The sequence below is a fragment of the Nothoprocta perdicaria genome, unplaced genomic scaffold, assembly GCF_003342845.1.
Source record: "Nothoprocta perdicaria isolate Ctin4 unplaced genomic scaffold, notPer1 scaffold_7, whole genome shotgun sequence".
Lineage (NCBI taxonomy): Eukaryota > Metazoa > Chordata > Aves > Tinamiformes > Tinamidae > Nothoprocta > Nothoprocta perdicaria.
This window is the reverse complement of record NW_020455976.1, coordinates 1,206,053-1,218,263: the sequence shown is the minus strand read 5'-3', so window position 1 is coordinate 1,218,263 and position 12,211 is coordinate 1,206,053. Positions and strand designations below refer to the sequence as shown.

General features: G+C 45.8%; 1 protein-coding gene across 3 annotated transcripts in view; it reads right to left on the bottom strand.

Annotated features, from left to right (window-relative positions):
• Positions 1–12,211, bottom strand: part of ARMH3 (armadillo-like helical domain containing 3) — a 111,682-nt gene that overhangs the window by 19,999 nt on the left and 79,472 nt on the right. For 2 of the 3 annotated variants that reach the window (XM_026050633.1, XM_026050634.1), the window contains exon 23: positions 10,972–11,050. In XM_026050633.1, the coding sequence (XP_025906418.1) occupies positions 10,972–11,050 (79 nt within the window). Of the gene's footprint in view, positions 1–8,732; positions 8,796–10,971; positions 11,051–12,211 lie in introns of those variants that run through there. The other variant, XM_026050635.1, reaches the window with a different exon arrangement.

Below are 12,211 nucleotides of genomic sequence, written 5' to 3'. Positions count from 1 at the left end.
CAGCGAGCGAGGGCTGTGCGTTAGGAAAGCTGCCACTCTTCCTTTTTATCTCTCTAAAACATGTCAAGGGCACTAATTAACAGGGTATCCAAAGGCACACAAAGGCTAAGAAGAAAGAGGATGTCTCTAGTGCTCTGTTAAGGCCTGATCCAAAGATGACTACTGAGGCTTTCGGAGCCTGCTGAACTCTCCCAGTCACATGAGTCTCCCAAACTGTCTGATATGCAGGGAGAATTCAAAGATCACAAGAGCTGCAGGATTGAGACAAGTAGAAAAGAAATAGTGACCTACTTTATATTCAACCATCATATGTTGAAAAACAGAAGAACACAAAGTGCCAGAAAAGGAAAATGCCTCCAGTAAAGGAAAACTCCCCAAAGTGTGTGCTGTCAGCAGGAGGAGGGCACGTGGCCGCCCCACAGAAACAGCAAGGGCACAGACAATCCTAGGCTCAATAATGTGCAAGGACAACTCCAGACCCAAAGAGAAGGAGACGGCGGGGCTATTTATAGCTAGAGACGTTTGAGATGTGAAATGCCACTCACCACTGCCCTCAAAGACATGAAAATCTCTGTCAGGAAGTGGCACATAGCACCGGAATGATCTGGACACCTTTTCAGACAGCAGAGGAGYGAGGGCTGTGATCTGGACTGTGCAAAGAGAGGCCAGAAGAATCCGCAGCCRTCTGCAGGCACACGTGGGCATCACATCAGATCACTGGAGGCAGGGGTAGCTCGCCCGAGCCGGCACCCCCYTTTTCACTGCTTGTTCAGAGCTGAAAAAGCAAAGCTTTTTGTGCGAGTCCATGCAGGTGCTTTTTCATTTTCTTTTTTATTTTGAAAAGGGAATGCTATCAATATAAAAAGATCTCCCTCCCTCACAAGATTTTGAGATTGTTTGGGTTTGCAGCATTTATTTTGTTAAACAGATRCCAGGATCAAACCAACTGAACCTTCTTCAACTACTCCACCTGACTTCTTCCAAACACATCACAGAAAAAGCTCTCACTGACATATGCAAACTCAGATCAYGCTGAGTTAGGAGCTCTTGTATGAAAAACATCACAGCTTCAGTCCAGATCTAACACTGGGCCAGGGGATCCTCCTGCCTCCATCCTAGAACCGTTTCACTCGCGTGAAGGATTTCTGATGAGTATGAAGCTAACCCTCAAGTGGACAATGCAGAGACAAGACTACACGTTCCTGATTCAGTTGCATAACCAACTTCCTAACAAGTTATTGGGACAGCAGTGCTCAGCAGGGACCCTCCTATCACAGGAACTGACTTACAGCCCCTGACACTTGGCCCAGGCAGCACCTTCATCCCCAGTCCCAAGGCAGCAACCAGCTTCTTTATGCTGAGATTTCTGCTACGATACTAACTGCCTAGCCCTGCTACCTACCAGTGCTGCACCACTGAGTCCTGCTCCCGAAACATCCACATCCCAAATTGTGACAGACTTTTTTTTAGATTCAAGCAGTCCTGGAACATTATTCCCCTAAGCACTGCGGAGAATGGAAAGCTCAGCAAGAACTGGATGATGGGGGGAACTGTCACGAGCTGAAGATATTAAGTTTGCATCATGTTAATATTCTCCTCTGCAAAATGTGTGTCATATGCTCAGGTGTCTGCAGAGAAGGCTGAGATGAGGCATTACAGTAGATCTCTTTTTATTCTTATGAGAAGGGGAGGTTATCCCAGCAACAGACTTAAGTTTCCTTTTTATGCCTAAAAAGTGACTTGTAGGTGGTTCTGTAATTAAAAAAGTCCATCACTTAAAATAGAAAAGCACGTCCTTACAGGTGAAGTGACAACCAAGTCTATAGTGAGACACTTCCATCACAAAGTAGGTCTTCAGGAGCATAAGCTACTGAGTAGAAAATTTCCAGGGAAGAAAGCACTTACAAAGCAGTCCAGGTACAGAAAACAAAATATGGAAAGGAAATTAAAGTTCTAGGATAACTACTTTGGCTCCTTCACAAATCTATACTTCTGCTTCCTTCAGATAGAATTTGGAATTTTCCTCCTATCTTGCTGCTTCAAGATACTGAACAAAAAGGGCACTTACTGCAAACAAAATGAGGCCAAAAAAAAAAGTTTACAGCGTAACTCATGATTTCTGATAACTTTAAGTGAGATGGCCAAAAACCACAAATATGGTCATGTAAAGCTCCATCTAAATGGAGATYCTGTGTCACATCCTGCCACCATTACTATTTCATTGATAGACCTTTGGATGAGAAGAACTAACGTTTTTCTGCAAGTTAGACAGATGTCTGACTCCAGCAAACTACCAGTATGATACAGTTGAGTAAAGGCAGATATCTAGGCTTGGGGAGAGGTGTAAGTGGCTTCCAGGATAAGCAACAAAAAGGAGACTTGATCACTAACTAGTCGACCACAATCTTCCCTTAAAGATTCAGAAGGACCTTCCCTTTAAACACTCAGAAGGAAAATTGCTGACAGAATGACAGAAATCTGAGAGTAAACTGTGACCTCCATATTCACATATGGATTGCTTTGTGCTAGGTTTAGAACATTAATTTTGACAGAAATAGGGAAAGGCAGCCAAGGGCAGCCTAATATCTAAGGGAGAAGATTGACATCTTACTTGCAGGAGAAGCAATGATTTGATATCTTGGGTACTTGCTTCCCAGATGTTACCAAAGAAATATAACCAGTATGAAGCTGATGGCAGTTCCCAGAGAAACTAGTTCATCCAGCATTAGCAGTAGATCATTATTTCTGACTTGTTCAGCCATGTGCTGAACACAATCACATGGCTGCAAGGCAGCTTGGACCACGTGCAGAGGTGGCTCACTTCTGGCATACCCTTCTAGGGTCAGCATAGCACCTGCCAGACAAAAAAGTTAGCTCACCTTGGGATGCCAGCCATCCTCCCTGCTCCCAGATGCTAAGCCCCGTTGCCAGAAGGATGTCCTTCTGAGTCGCATTTAAKTGCGAGCCACGTTCAGATCTGATCAGTCCTACACTTACTGTTCTCCTTCCAGAGGTCATTCCAGAGTAACTTGTGCTTTTGTGAAAGAGAAAAGCTTTCTGCTTTACAGCTACCACTGATGCATCTGGGACACAACGGCAAACATTAACGGGAGTGGTGGCTGCTGGGCTGCATCAGGTTTTTCTTTGGAAGTCCTAGGTGCTTTGAGGCAATGAGCCAGCCTTCTTCACCAGCTTCTCATCCGAGACCCAGGAATGTACTTTTCCCGGTTAGCAACTCTTGCTCTGAAGCAGTTWCTGTCAGATAACCTAAATTGCAGTCTGGGAAAATGAAAGAGAAGTTCTTACAAACAGATGCTCAGGTAAATGCAAAAACAAGGCCATGAATTAATATCCTCACACAGAACTGCTCTCGTATCAGCTATGAGGTAGATGCTGTTGATGATGCAGCACATGTGCTAGCAATACCTTCCTCCCCGGGATCTTATTAGTGCCTTCACTTAGCCCTGGAGAAATCACAGAGTCCCTCTCCCTAAAGCAGGGGAATCGACTTCTAGATGCTGACACTTGGCCAGTGCAGCACCTGCCTCCTCCCCAGTTCCATCTCCTCCTGCTGCATCTCCTCCTCTTTGAATGACACCCATTCCCTCTGCCTGCCCAGACCTCCCATAAAGTGACACCCAGAGAGATGCCTCTTTTCCCTCTTGAAATATTTCCCTCTGAGCTCCCTGCTGCAGACAAGATATTTGAAGCTATTGTCTTAACACCCAAGCACCAAGCATTAGAGAGCTTAAAAAAAATAAAAAATAAAAAAATCACCATCACCAAAGACAAATGCACACACACTAAGAGACCAAAAGCACCACACAAATCTTCCAGCTGAGCAGAGATCTGTTCAGGTGCAGCACCTCTTGGCTCAGTGGCATTTACACTGCTGCTCTGGGAGACACGGAGCCTGCAAAGCACAATTTGCTTCCCACTTTGAAATTGTGACAAATTGGGTCATTGCTACTTTTGGGAAACAGCTGCAGCTCCAGCTAGAGGATCCAGAGCAGGAAGGCAGAAAACAATCAGCCTGTTACAGCTCGATGCTACCAGAGAGGAGGGACCCTGGCAGTCTCCAAAGGCAGGCGGATTCTCCAAAAGAAGCCCCAGATTGAGGATGGCTGCCCAGTCCCTTCTACATGAGAAGCTGGCTCCAGGAAAGGTCTGTCACAGCCCTACAACTATTTATAACTAGCACAGCACATTAGAGCCCRTTTCCTTTTAAGAATCCCAAGCAGAGATGAGGTGACTGAGCATAAGAAAGCTTAGGCTGGAATTCAGGACTATTATAATGAAGTATAGTGCTACAAATCCAGCTTTACAAAGAATGATAGAAGGGGAGTTTGCATGGTATCTGTATGCATTATGCACCTGGCAGCAGCCGCTGCCTATTGTTCCCAAAATTTCACAAGGGATTTAATRAAAAGCCCTTAAATCTAAAATTTTACGAAATGCAAATTGATTCATGCATTCACACAAGCCAGCTGTTGACAGCTCCTCCTTTAATCACAGATGTGGAAAGTTGTAATTTAATCTTTATAAATGCAGACCGTTTTGATCACGCTGTTGCGATCCTCCGTGGGGGTGTGTGCCCTGCAGAGGCGCTCGGCGGGGACGGCGGCCCCCAGCCCTGCTTTGCACTTACCCTGCAGCAGATCGCGCGGCGCTCCAGGCACTGCCCGGCTCCAGAGGCTGCATCCTGGCAGCCCTCCCGCACCGCAGGACACAGGGCTCATCTTTTACTCCGCAGCATCATGACAGCTAGGGAAGAATGCACAGCCCCAGCCTGCAGCCCCTTCCTCTCACTACCCACAGCCCTTTTCCCAATAAAAATAGTAACAAAGTTAAAGCTGATCTAGCAGGCTTGTGTTTTCTTTTGGCAGGAACTGTTTTCTGAAACACACTCACCTGGAGCACAGGATGAGCACTGGCACTAGAGGAAYAGCTTCTCTTCCCAGCCTGGACTGGGAGCTTATTACCAAGTTGGTTTTGCCTTTGGCTCTTGCTTGGCACATGCTCTGCTTTGATTTGGGTTACGCTCCTCTCTCATATTCCCTACACTTGTCTTTGTGGTTTGTAGCACCAGCACAAAAAACTAACTGTACCCCAAAGATTTTACCCTGTTGCAATTAATAGTGAGAGTGCTTAGGAAGGCAGCTCTTTCAAAACAAGTTCCTAGCCCAGTGGTCACCTGGACTACAACAGTTTTCAGGCCTTTATCAATCCCTGTGGCACTCTGCTTGTGAGATCCAGGCCAGCGTACGAAAACAAGCCATGGGAACCGAAGCAAGCCGCACTGATGCTTCATGGACTTCTCCTGTTACCAGTTTGCATCTTTGAGGCTGAAATCTGCCCACAAGGACAGCTCAGGGAAGTCTTAAGAAATGATACAAGTCTAAGCATTTGCCCTGTGCAGGGCCAGGAAGACTCCTCTGCTCCAGGAACAGTCAGGGCCATCCAGGGTCTCACTGCACATCAGAGATGCAATTGCTGCTGCTAACTGTATCAGGCAGGAGGCTGATACAGTTTGTGCTGAGCCTGAAAGAGARCTATAGGGTTTCTCACATTTCTTAGCTTAGATTTTTGACCCTCTAAAGGCCTACTACTGTCCTGTTGTCCACCTACTCTAAGGGCACATACCTTAGTGCATTCTGCATGTTAATAAAGGACACTTCACTACAAAGTCACTGCTCCAAAGCTCACCTCCGGTCTCAAGACTCCTTGTAGCAAAGCTCATCAGTCCTTAAAGCCTCTTCAGGCCCATTTTCCCTGCCCCACTGCATAAAGCAGTGCAAGGCACTAGGAAGCTGCAGGGAAATTTCTCTGGTAAAGCAAGACAGGAGGGCAATATTTACGCCAGGGAACCCATACCAGCTAGACAAACCAGCAGGGTGTCTTCAGGAATCCAACTCCAGACCCCTYCAAATAAAGGATTAAAGTGTCACGTAGTGCAACTCAGCTCTTCCTGCTTAAACAACACTTTCTATTTCAAGTCATGTATCAGGACTGGAATGAAAAATGCCTGTCATGAGACGCAYGTTGCCCCTTGCCCCTTCCTGGAGTTTCACACACCCACTGCTGTGTGTAATATTGCCCCAGCGAGCATTGATCCTTTCTGTCCCAAAGCCCGCTGCATTTCAGAAGTGAACTAGCATTATACCCAAACCATTTAAATTATTCCTGCAGTCCTCACAACGTGCTGCATTAATGTAAGAGAYTAGCAGGAATTATTATAGTAGTACTTAGCACTGATGGTACTCAGCATTTTAAAAGCAAGCGTCAATCACATACATGCCAACAGGCTTTTAACTCTTAACATCACTGCCTGCAGTGCTAAAAAAGGACAGTGTTTTGTAACTGCTGGTGGTTTTGCTGATAGTTATGGAAACCAGGACAAGTTGAACAAACCACGACAGCTGTGAATCATAAAATTAGAATACTTGAGGGCATCTAAAACCTATTGCAGAGTTTGTGACTTTCTGCGCAAGGCCCTTGCAAGGCAGGGAAGCTCCTGGAGCTGCTCTCTGGATTAATCCCTGAGGCTCCACCCGGGCACAGAGGCCATGCAGCACTGCAGTGAAGTGCACTCAGCAGCTGGACTACGACACGAGTTCACCCTGAGCGATACAGCCTGCTGAGCCTGCCTGAGCACAGCTGGAGCACAGCTGCCTCCGTTCTGAGGGCTTCACAGTGTGGGACAAGCCACCTAGCACACACTTGTCACCACCTCAAATGCAATACAGCTGTTCCCTCCTTCCTCCACAAACCATTCTGGCTCCTAGCGCTTCTGTCTGCACCTACTGGACTAATACACACAGCCCAGGTGTCCTGTGCACCAAACTTTATCCCACTCCCAAACTCGAGGTACCTCATATTCCTGCTGCAGCTGGGAAGAAAGAGACTTCTGCCAGGAAAGCACATAGATGTTTCTAAATAGCAAGTGTCAGCCGCCCTACCTGTCTGCTGTCCCAGTTAGATACTTTTTAAGACCCTTATAGAAGAGATCATGGAAAGAGCAAGTACCAGGGACAAAATGAGAGCTTAGTGAGCAACTTCCCTATGCAATTCTTCAGCAAACTGGCACAAGGCTTGCTTGGCATACAAGGCACTGCAGGACACTGCTGCTCAGAGGAGATTTCACCAAAGTAATAACGTGTTCCCCGCACTTTAGCTTCTCCAGAATAGTTGTGCACCATCACTAGCAGGCACAGAGCTGCCCGCTTGCACACAGCTGCTCTCTGACATCTGCAAGAAAAGGCASATGTGACACCTCCATCCAGGTCACTCATGACCCCTGTCATCAAGCCTTCCTTCTGTCTCTATCTGCTCCTTTGCAGCTGCTCCTGGGTTGCCATTTTCTTGACATCTTGACCCTTTTTTTTTTTCTAACTACTTCTGGCTGTTGCGAGCTTCTCAAATCAGAAAGTACAGGGAAAGTCTATGGCTCTTACGCATTAAGCATAAGGCAGTCCAGTCTGGAAAGCACAGATAAGCCCGGAAATTCATTTTTAAATTCAAAATTCAAAAGGTTATTCTGCCTTTTGACTTGAGAAGGGACCCTTACATCTTTTGAAGCCTTGGGAATGCTCACTTGTGTGGGAAAGCTGAGACTGGATGGCAGTTAACTGCCAATATTGTCGCTTTGGCAGGGCAGCATCTTTCAGTTCTTGACAGAAGGCGTGAGCAGGAGCCACCAGTGTTGAGAGGGAGAACACCATATAAATACACATAACAAAAATGCCAGATTTAACCAATTAGCAAATGAAGGGGAAAGGCCAATAAAATAATATCTTGGACTGAAAGACACATTCTTCTTGGTGAAGGACCAACAGCAAGTTCAAAATAATTAAAAACTGAGAAGGATTGTGAGTTTACTTTAGCAAAAGACTCTCCAGAGCAGCTCTGAGAAGGATCACATAGTGTTTACAGATGGAGAAGGCTCATAGTCCATAGTCCATACCCTATTTGCTCGACCCCAGGGATCTCCCATTCATTTCCAGGCTTTCGAAATGGTGCATTTGCCACTCCATGAAGAGGGAACAAAAAGTGATACCAGACCTATAGCAAAACCAGGAACCATTCCTTTTTTGAGAGAACACAAAGAAAAGCCTTTTCTCTGGTATTTCTGATCTGAACACTGAATAACTTACACAACAGTCAACCAAGCTGTACCACTAAGCCTGTGAATAGACCTGCCCGGAGCACAGGTCCATATAGCAACACTACTATCCCCAGACATCTTTAGGACTGAAGATGTGTGATGGTGGCAGTTCATTAACAGCCTTCCTTTACTTAAACAGTCCCGTGTTCATCATTTTCATTGGCCTATGATTTCTCTCAGCATGTAATAATGTTAACATTAAGTCTATAAGTTAAAAAAAAGAGAAAATGTTTAAATGACAGACGGAGAACAGTAACTAATGGACATCAGTGATTAACAAGGTAATAAAGCTTTCAGTATGACTAGGAAAGAACAAGACAGAGCAAAACTTATCTCAGTCGATTAGTTACTTTTAACATTATCAAAATTAAATTACAAAAGTAAATATCCAGTACATGAGTAGGGTGCTGGAACTGTCACAGCAGCACAGTGAATTTCACACAAGCTGAAGTAAGAGTCCACAAACTAAGCAGATTCAGATGAGGCAGAATCAAGTGAAGAAACTCAGGGCAGCTGGAAAACCTCCCCGAGATAGGGGTGGGAGGCAAAGCAATGCCTGGTTAATGGAGGATACTCAGGTACCACCAAAACGTATGAGCAGCCATATGAGAATCTAGCCACAGACTAGTTTCTGGAAAAGAAAATAAATAAAAGAAAAAAAGTCCTCATTATTACAAGAACAAATCCTCCCAAAGAATGGCATTCCAGTCACCTGAAACCGCTGAAATAACAGCTTGTAGGAGAAAATGACCAGTCCCAAGTGTAAGCTGTGTGTTGATACAAAAGTTCAGTGATTACATTTTAAGTGTCACCACGAAAAGCTTCAGTGTGGCACACTTCTGAAAACAGCACAAAAAAAAAAAARAGGATGTATTTTGTGTAGCAAAGTGGAGAGAAAAAGGAAYGGAAATCAAGTGAGCATAGAGACCATGCACACAGAGACAAAGGTAGAGATGGAAAAGAAAAAAAAAAGGACATACAGACTATAGCGGCCAAAGGCAACTTGATCCCCACGTGTTGAATAATTAACAGAATGAAACTCAGTTACTCCACTTGATTTYAGCCACCTACCACTATGATCTACCTACCATGTGGAATGGCCACTGATGGAGGGGAAACTGGTCCAAATACAGAACTGAGCCTACTGATAGTTAGAAGAGGAAGCCAGTCCTCTTCTTCACTCCCCTCCTTGTGCAGTAAATTGCAGAAAGACAAGTAAAACCCTCCCTGAGGCCACCTAGTCTCTTAGTACAGTAACATCTCCATCACTCCTCTACAGTTCACCAGGGCTTGTTATTGTTTTGCTGTTTGATGTCCTTGCTACACTGGAAGAAAGCATGAAGAACAGAGGGGGAAAAAAAAAGAGAAATCTAAGAGTCTTTCAACTTCCTAATCATCTTCTTCAAAATGCTCCGTACATCAGCACTGATTTTATTACRTGCCTGCTGCTTGAGATTTTCAAGAAGAGCCCACGAGAAGAAAAGGCTTCAATCTGACCTCACTGAACTGCTGCTGGGGGAGGAATACTACACAGAGCGACAGTTAAAAGCTCCTTTCCTTTCTCAGACTAACCTGAATGCTAGGCAAAAGACTCCACTATACAAGATCCTGTTTAAAATTGCATTACCAAAGGCTTTTCTTTTTTTTTTTTTTAGGGGCCCGAGTTGATGCAATCAGTAAATCATCAGTGAACGAGCTTTTTTAACATGAACCACTACAGAGCGTAACTGTGGGTAGAGTGACCCTCAGGGACAGAACAATACATAAAAATTGAGTCAATTGAACCATTGTTCTTCCACTTGGCTCTACCAAGAAGAGAATAAGAATCACCAGCTGCCATGTTTCTTGTCTGCACTGGTAGACCATTCAAGCTGAGGCTTTGGGGTGTTAGCCACACACTTGATTGCAGATCAAGTACAATAACACATGGAAAGCTTAGTGGTAAGCAAGGGAGGGCCACAAGCAATGAGGGAAGTGAATTGTAGGGGTAGACATAGCCAGGACTTCTTAACAGACAGAAGCATCCTTGAGCAGGCCAAGATGATCCAGGTGCTTGTGCCACTCAGCGTTCCCAATTTCTGCTCTGTAAGGTCCAGAGATGCTCACTCAGCTCTGTCAGAGAGGTCTCCCCTAACATACACGGCAGCTCTGTGTTTTGTCCACTGGCTCCTGCAGAGTCATTCACCTTTYCAAGAGTGATTAACATACAACCTGTATTGTATATTGGGAAGTAGGTCATCTGTTCGCTTCCCAAGACCATGCACAGGAGCCTCTGTTCAAGAAGCCATATTTACACATTTATGAAATACAAGCAGGGCGTGAAGAGAGGAAACCAAGCTAAATTAAGAAAGAAAAACCTAATCCTATCACTCTTTCAGGCTGCTGCATTAAATTACCCTAGAAAATTTCTATCTACCATTTGCCTGCTATCACGGCACATGAGGCTAGGTTTAACCTTTCTCTGACAAGGAAGCTTACTGCCAAGAACTCCCTGCCCCAGCCCAAACCCTAGCATCCTCAGGGTCCCTAACCACACTTGCTGAGAACACGACATCTTCCCTTTGTCCCCATCATCCTCATCATTCCCCTCTGYGTTTGCTGGACCAAAATGCCTGCATGTGATGGTAAAACTGGCAAGATGAGCCTTCTGTCTTCTCTTCTCACCACACCCAAGCAAGGAGTCAGAGTCCCCCTTCATCCCTCGAACTTCTGCAAYATCACCAGCTCCAATAAGCAAGAGATGCTCCAATACGCCTGTGTTCCCAGACTGCAATGAACGGAAAAGAATCATGGCACATCTGGCTTACCTGATCCTCGGAGAGCTGTGATATGTGATTCACCGCAGCATAAGACTCTATCTTYGGGTTGAAGTGATTGATGATGGCTCTGAAACAAAGAAATTTTCACAGGTCTCAGCAACAGCTTACAGAGGCAGCAGAAATTCCTGGCCCACCGGAGCCAGCGCACACGGAGCCGTGGTTCTCCACCAAATACTTCCTCCCTTGGCTCAGCGCATTGCCAAATGCAGTCTCTGTGTGGAGGAGCCTGTGCCAAACCAGAAAACACAAGTGCAGGTGCTGTCCTAAGCGGGGCTGTGTCTGCACAGCAGAYACAGGGCTGGGCCAGGGCCACAAGGAGTTACAGTTGTGCTGGGAACAGGCGGCTCCGTGGGGCAGCAGAGAGGCTRTAAACTTGGAGATCCCAGTCAGATTCTAGTCAAAAAGTGCATCTTTTGATTCCCTCTAAAACCAGCAGTGCACTTGCCTTTGCCCTTAGGTGACTTTGTTGCCTGCTGCACAGAAGCTGATGGTTTATTCACGTTGATCTCCAATCTGGTTAGAAATTTTGTAGTCAGCTCTTACCTGCGGTGATCGATCATTTTAGTCACTACTACTTCCATAATGGCTTCAGGCCTCAGCTCCATTTAGGTCATTAAAGATAAAGCCTGAACTTGCACTGTGTCCCAAGCCCAGGAGTAGCAGCATCAGTCAGCCCTGCTTCTGTGCTGCATTTCTCTGACTGCACCAGGATACTTCCCTTCCCTCCTAGCAGGATTGAGACACACAGCTGGGAAACCCAAAAATGCGAACTAAAGTCAAAATAAATACATAAAAACACACCCAACACCTTCTGCTGAAATATTTCCTCAGTTTCAGGAATTCTTCATTTCAGATGTAATTGAGAAAACAAATGTCAAGACAGCAAAGTCTCCTCAGGTGAGATTTTGCTGTTGGCCTCCTTGGGACTCATGAGGCCGACTGCCGAGGCAGCGGTTCGTGATGGGAAGAGCCCGTCTCAGTGCTGGGCACAGAGCTGTGAGCTGTTGGGCGCCTGCAGCAGCCCACCTGGCCATGTTAACCGCAGCAGCAGCAGCCCGGGCTTTCACACTCATCATCTTCACACTGAAAATCCGCTCCCGCTCCCTCGGCTGCGCTCTAATGGGCTCCTGCCTCGCACACCTCTCCCTGCCAGGAGACCTTTCTGCTGCTTTCTCAGGACCTCGCTGCAGCTAAGAGAGGCCAAGTTCAGAAGCAAGTGCTGTTCAAC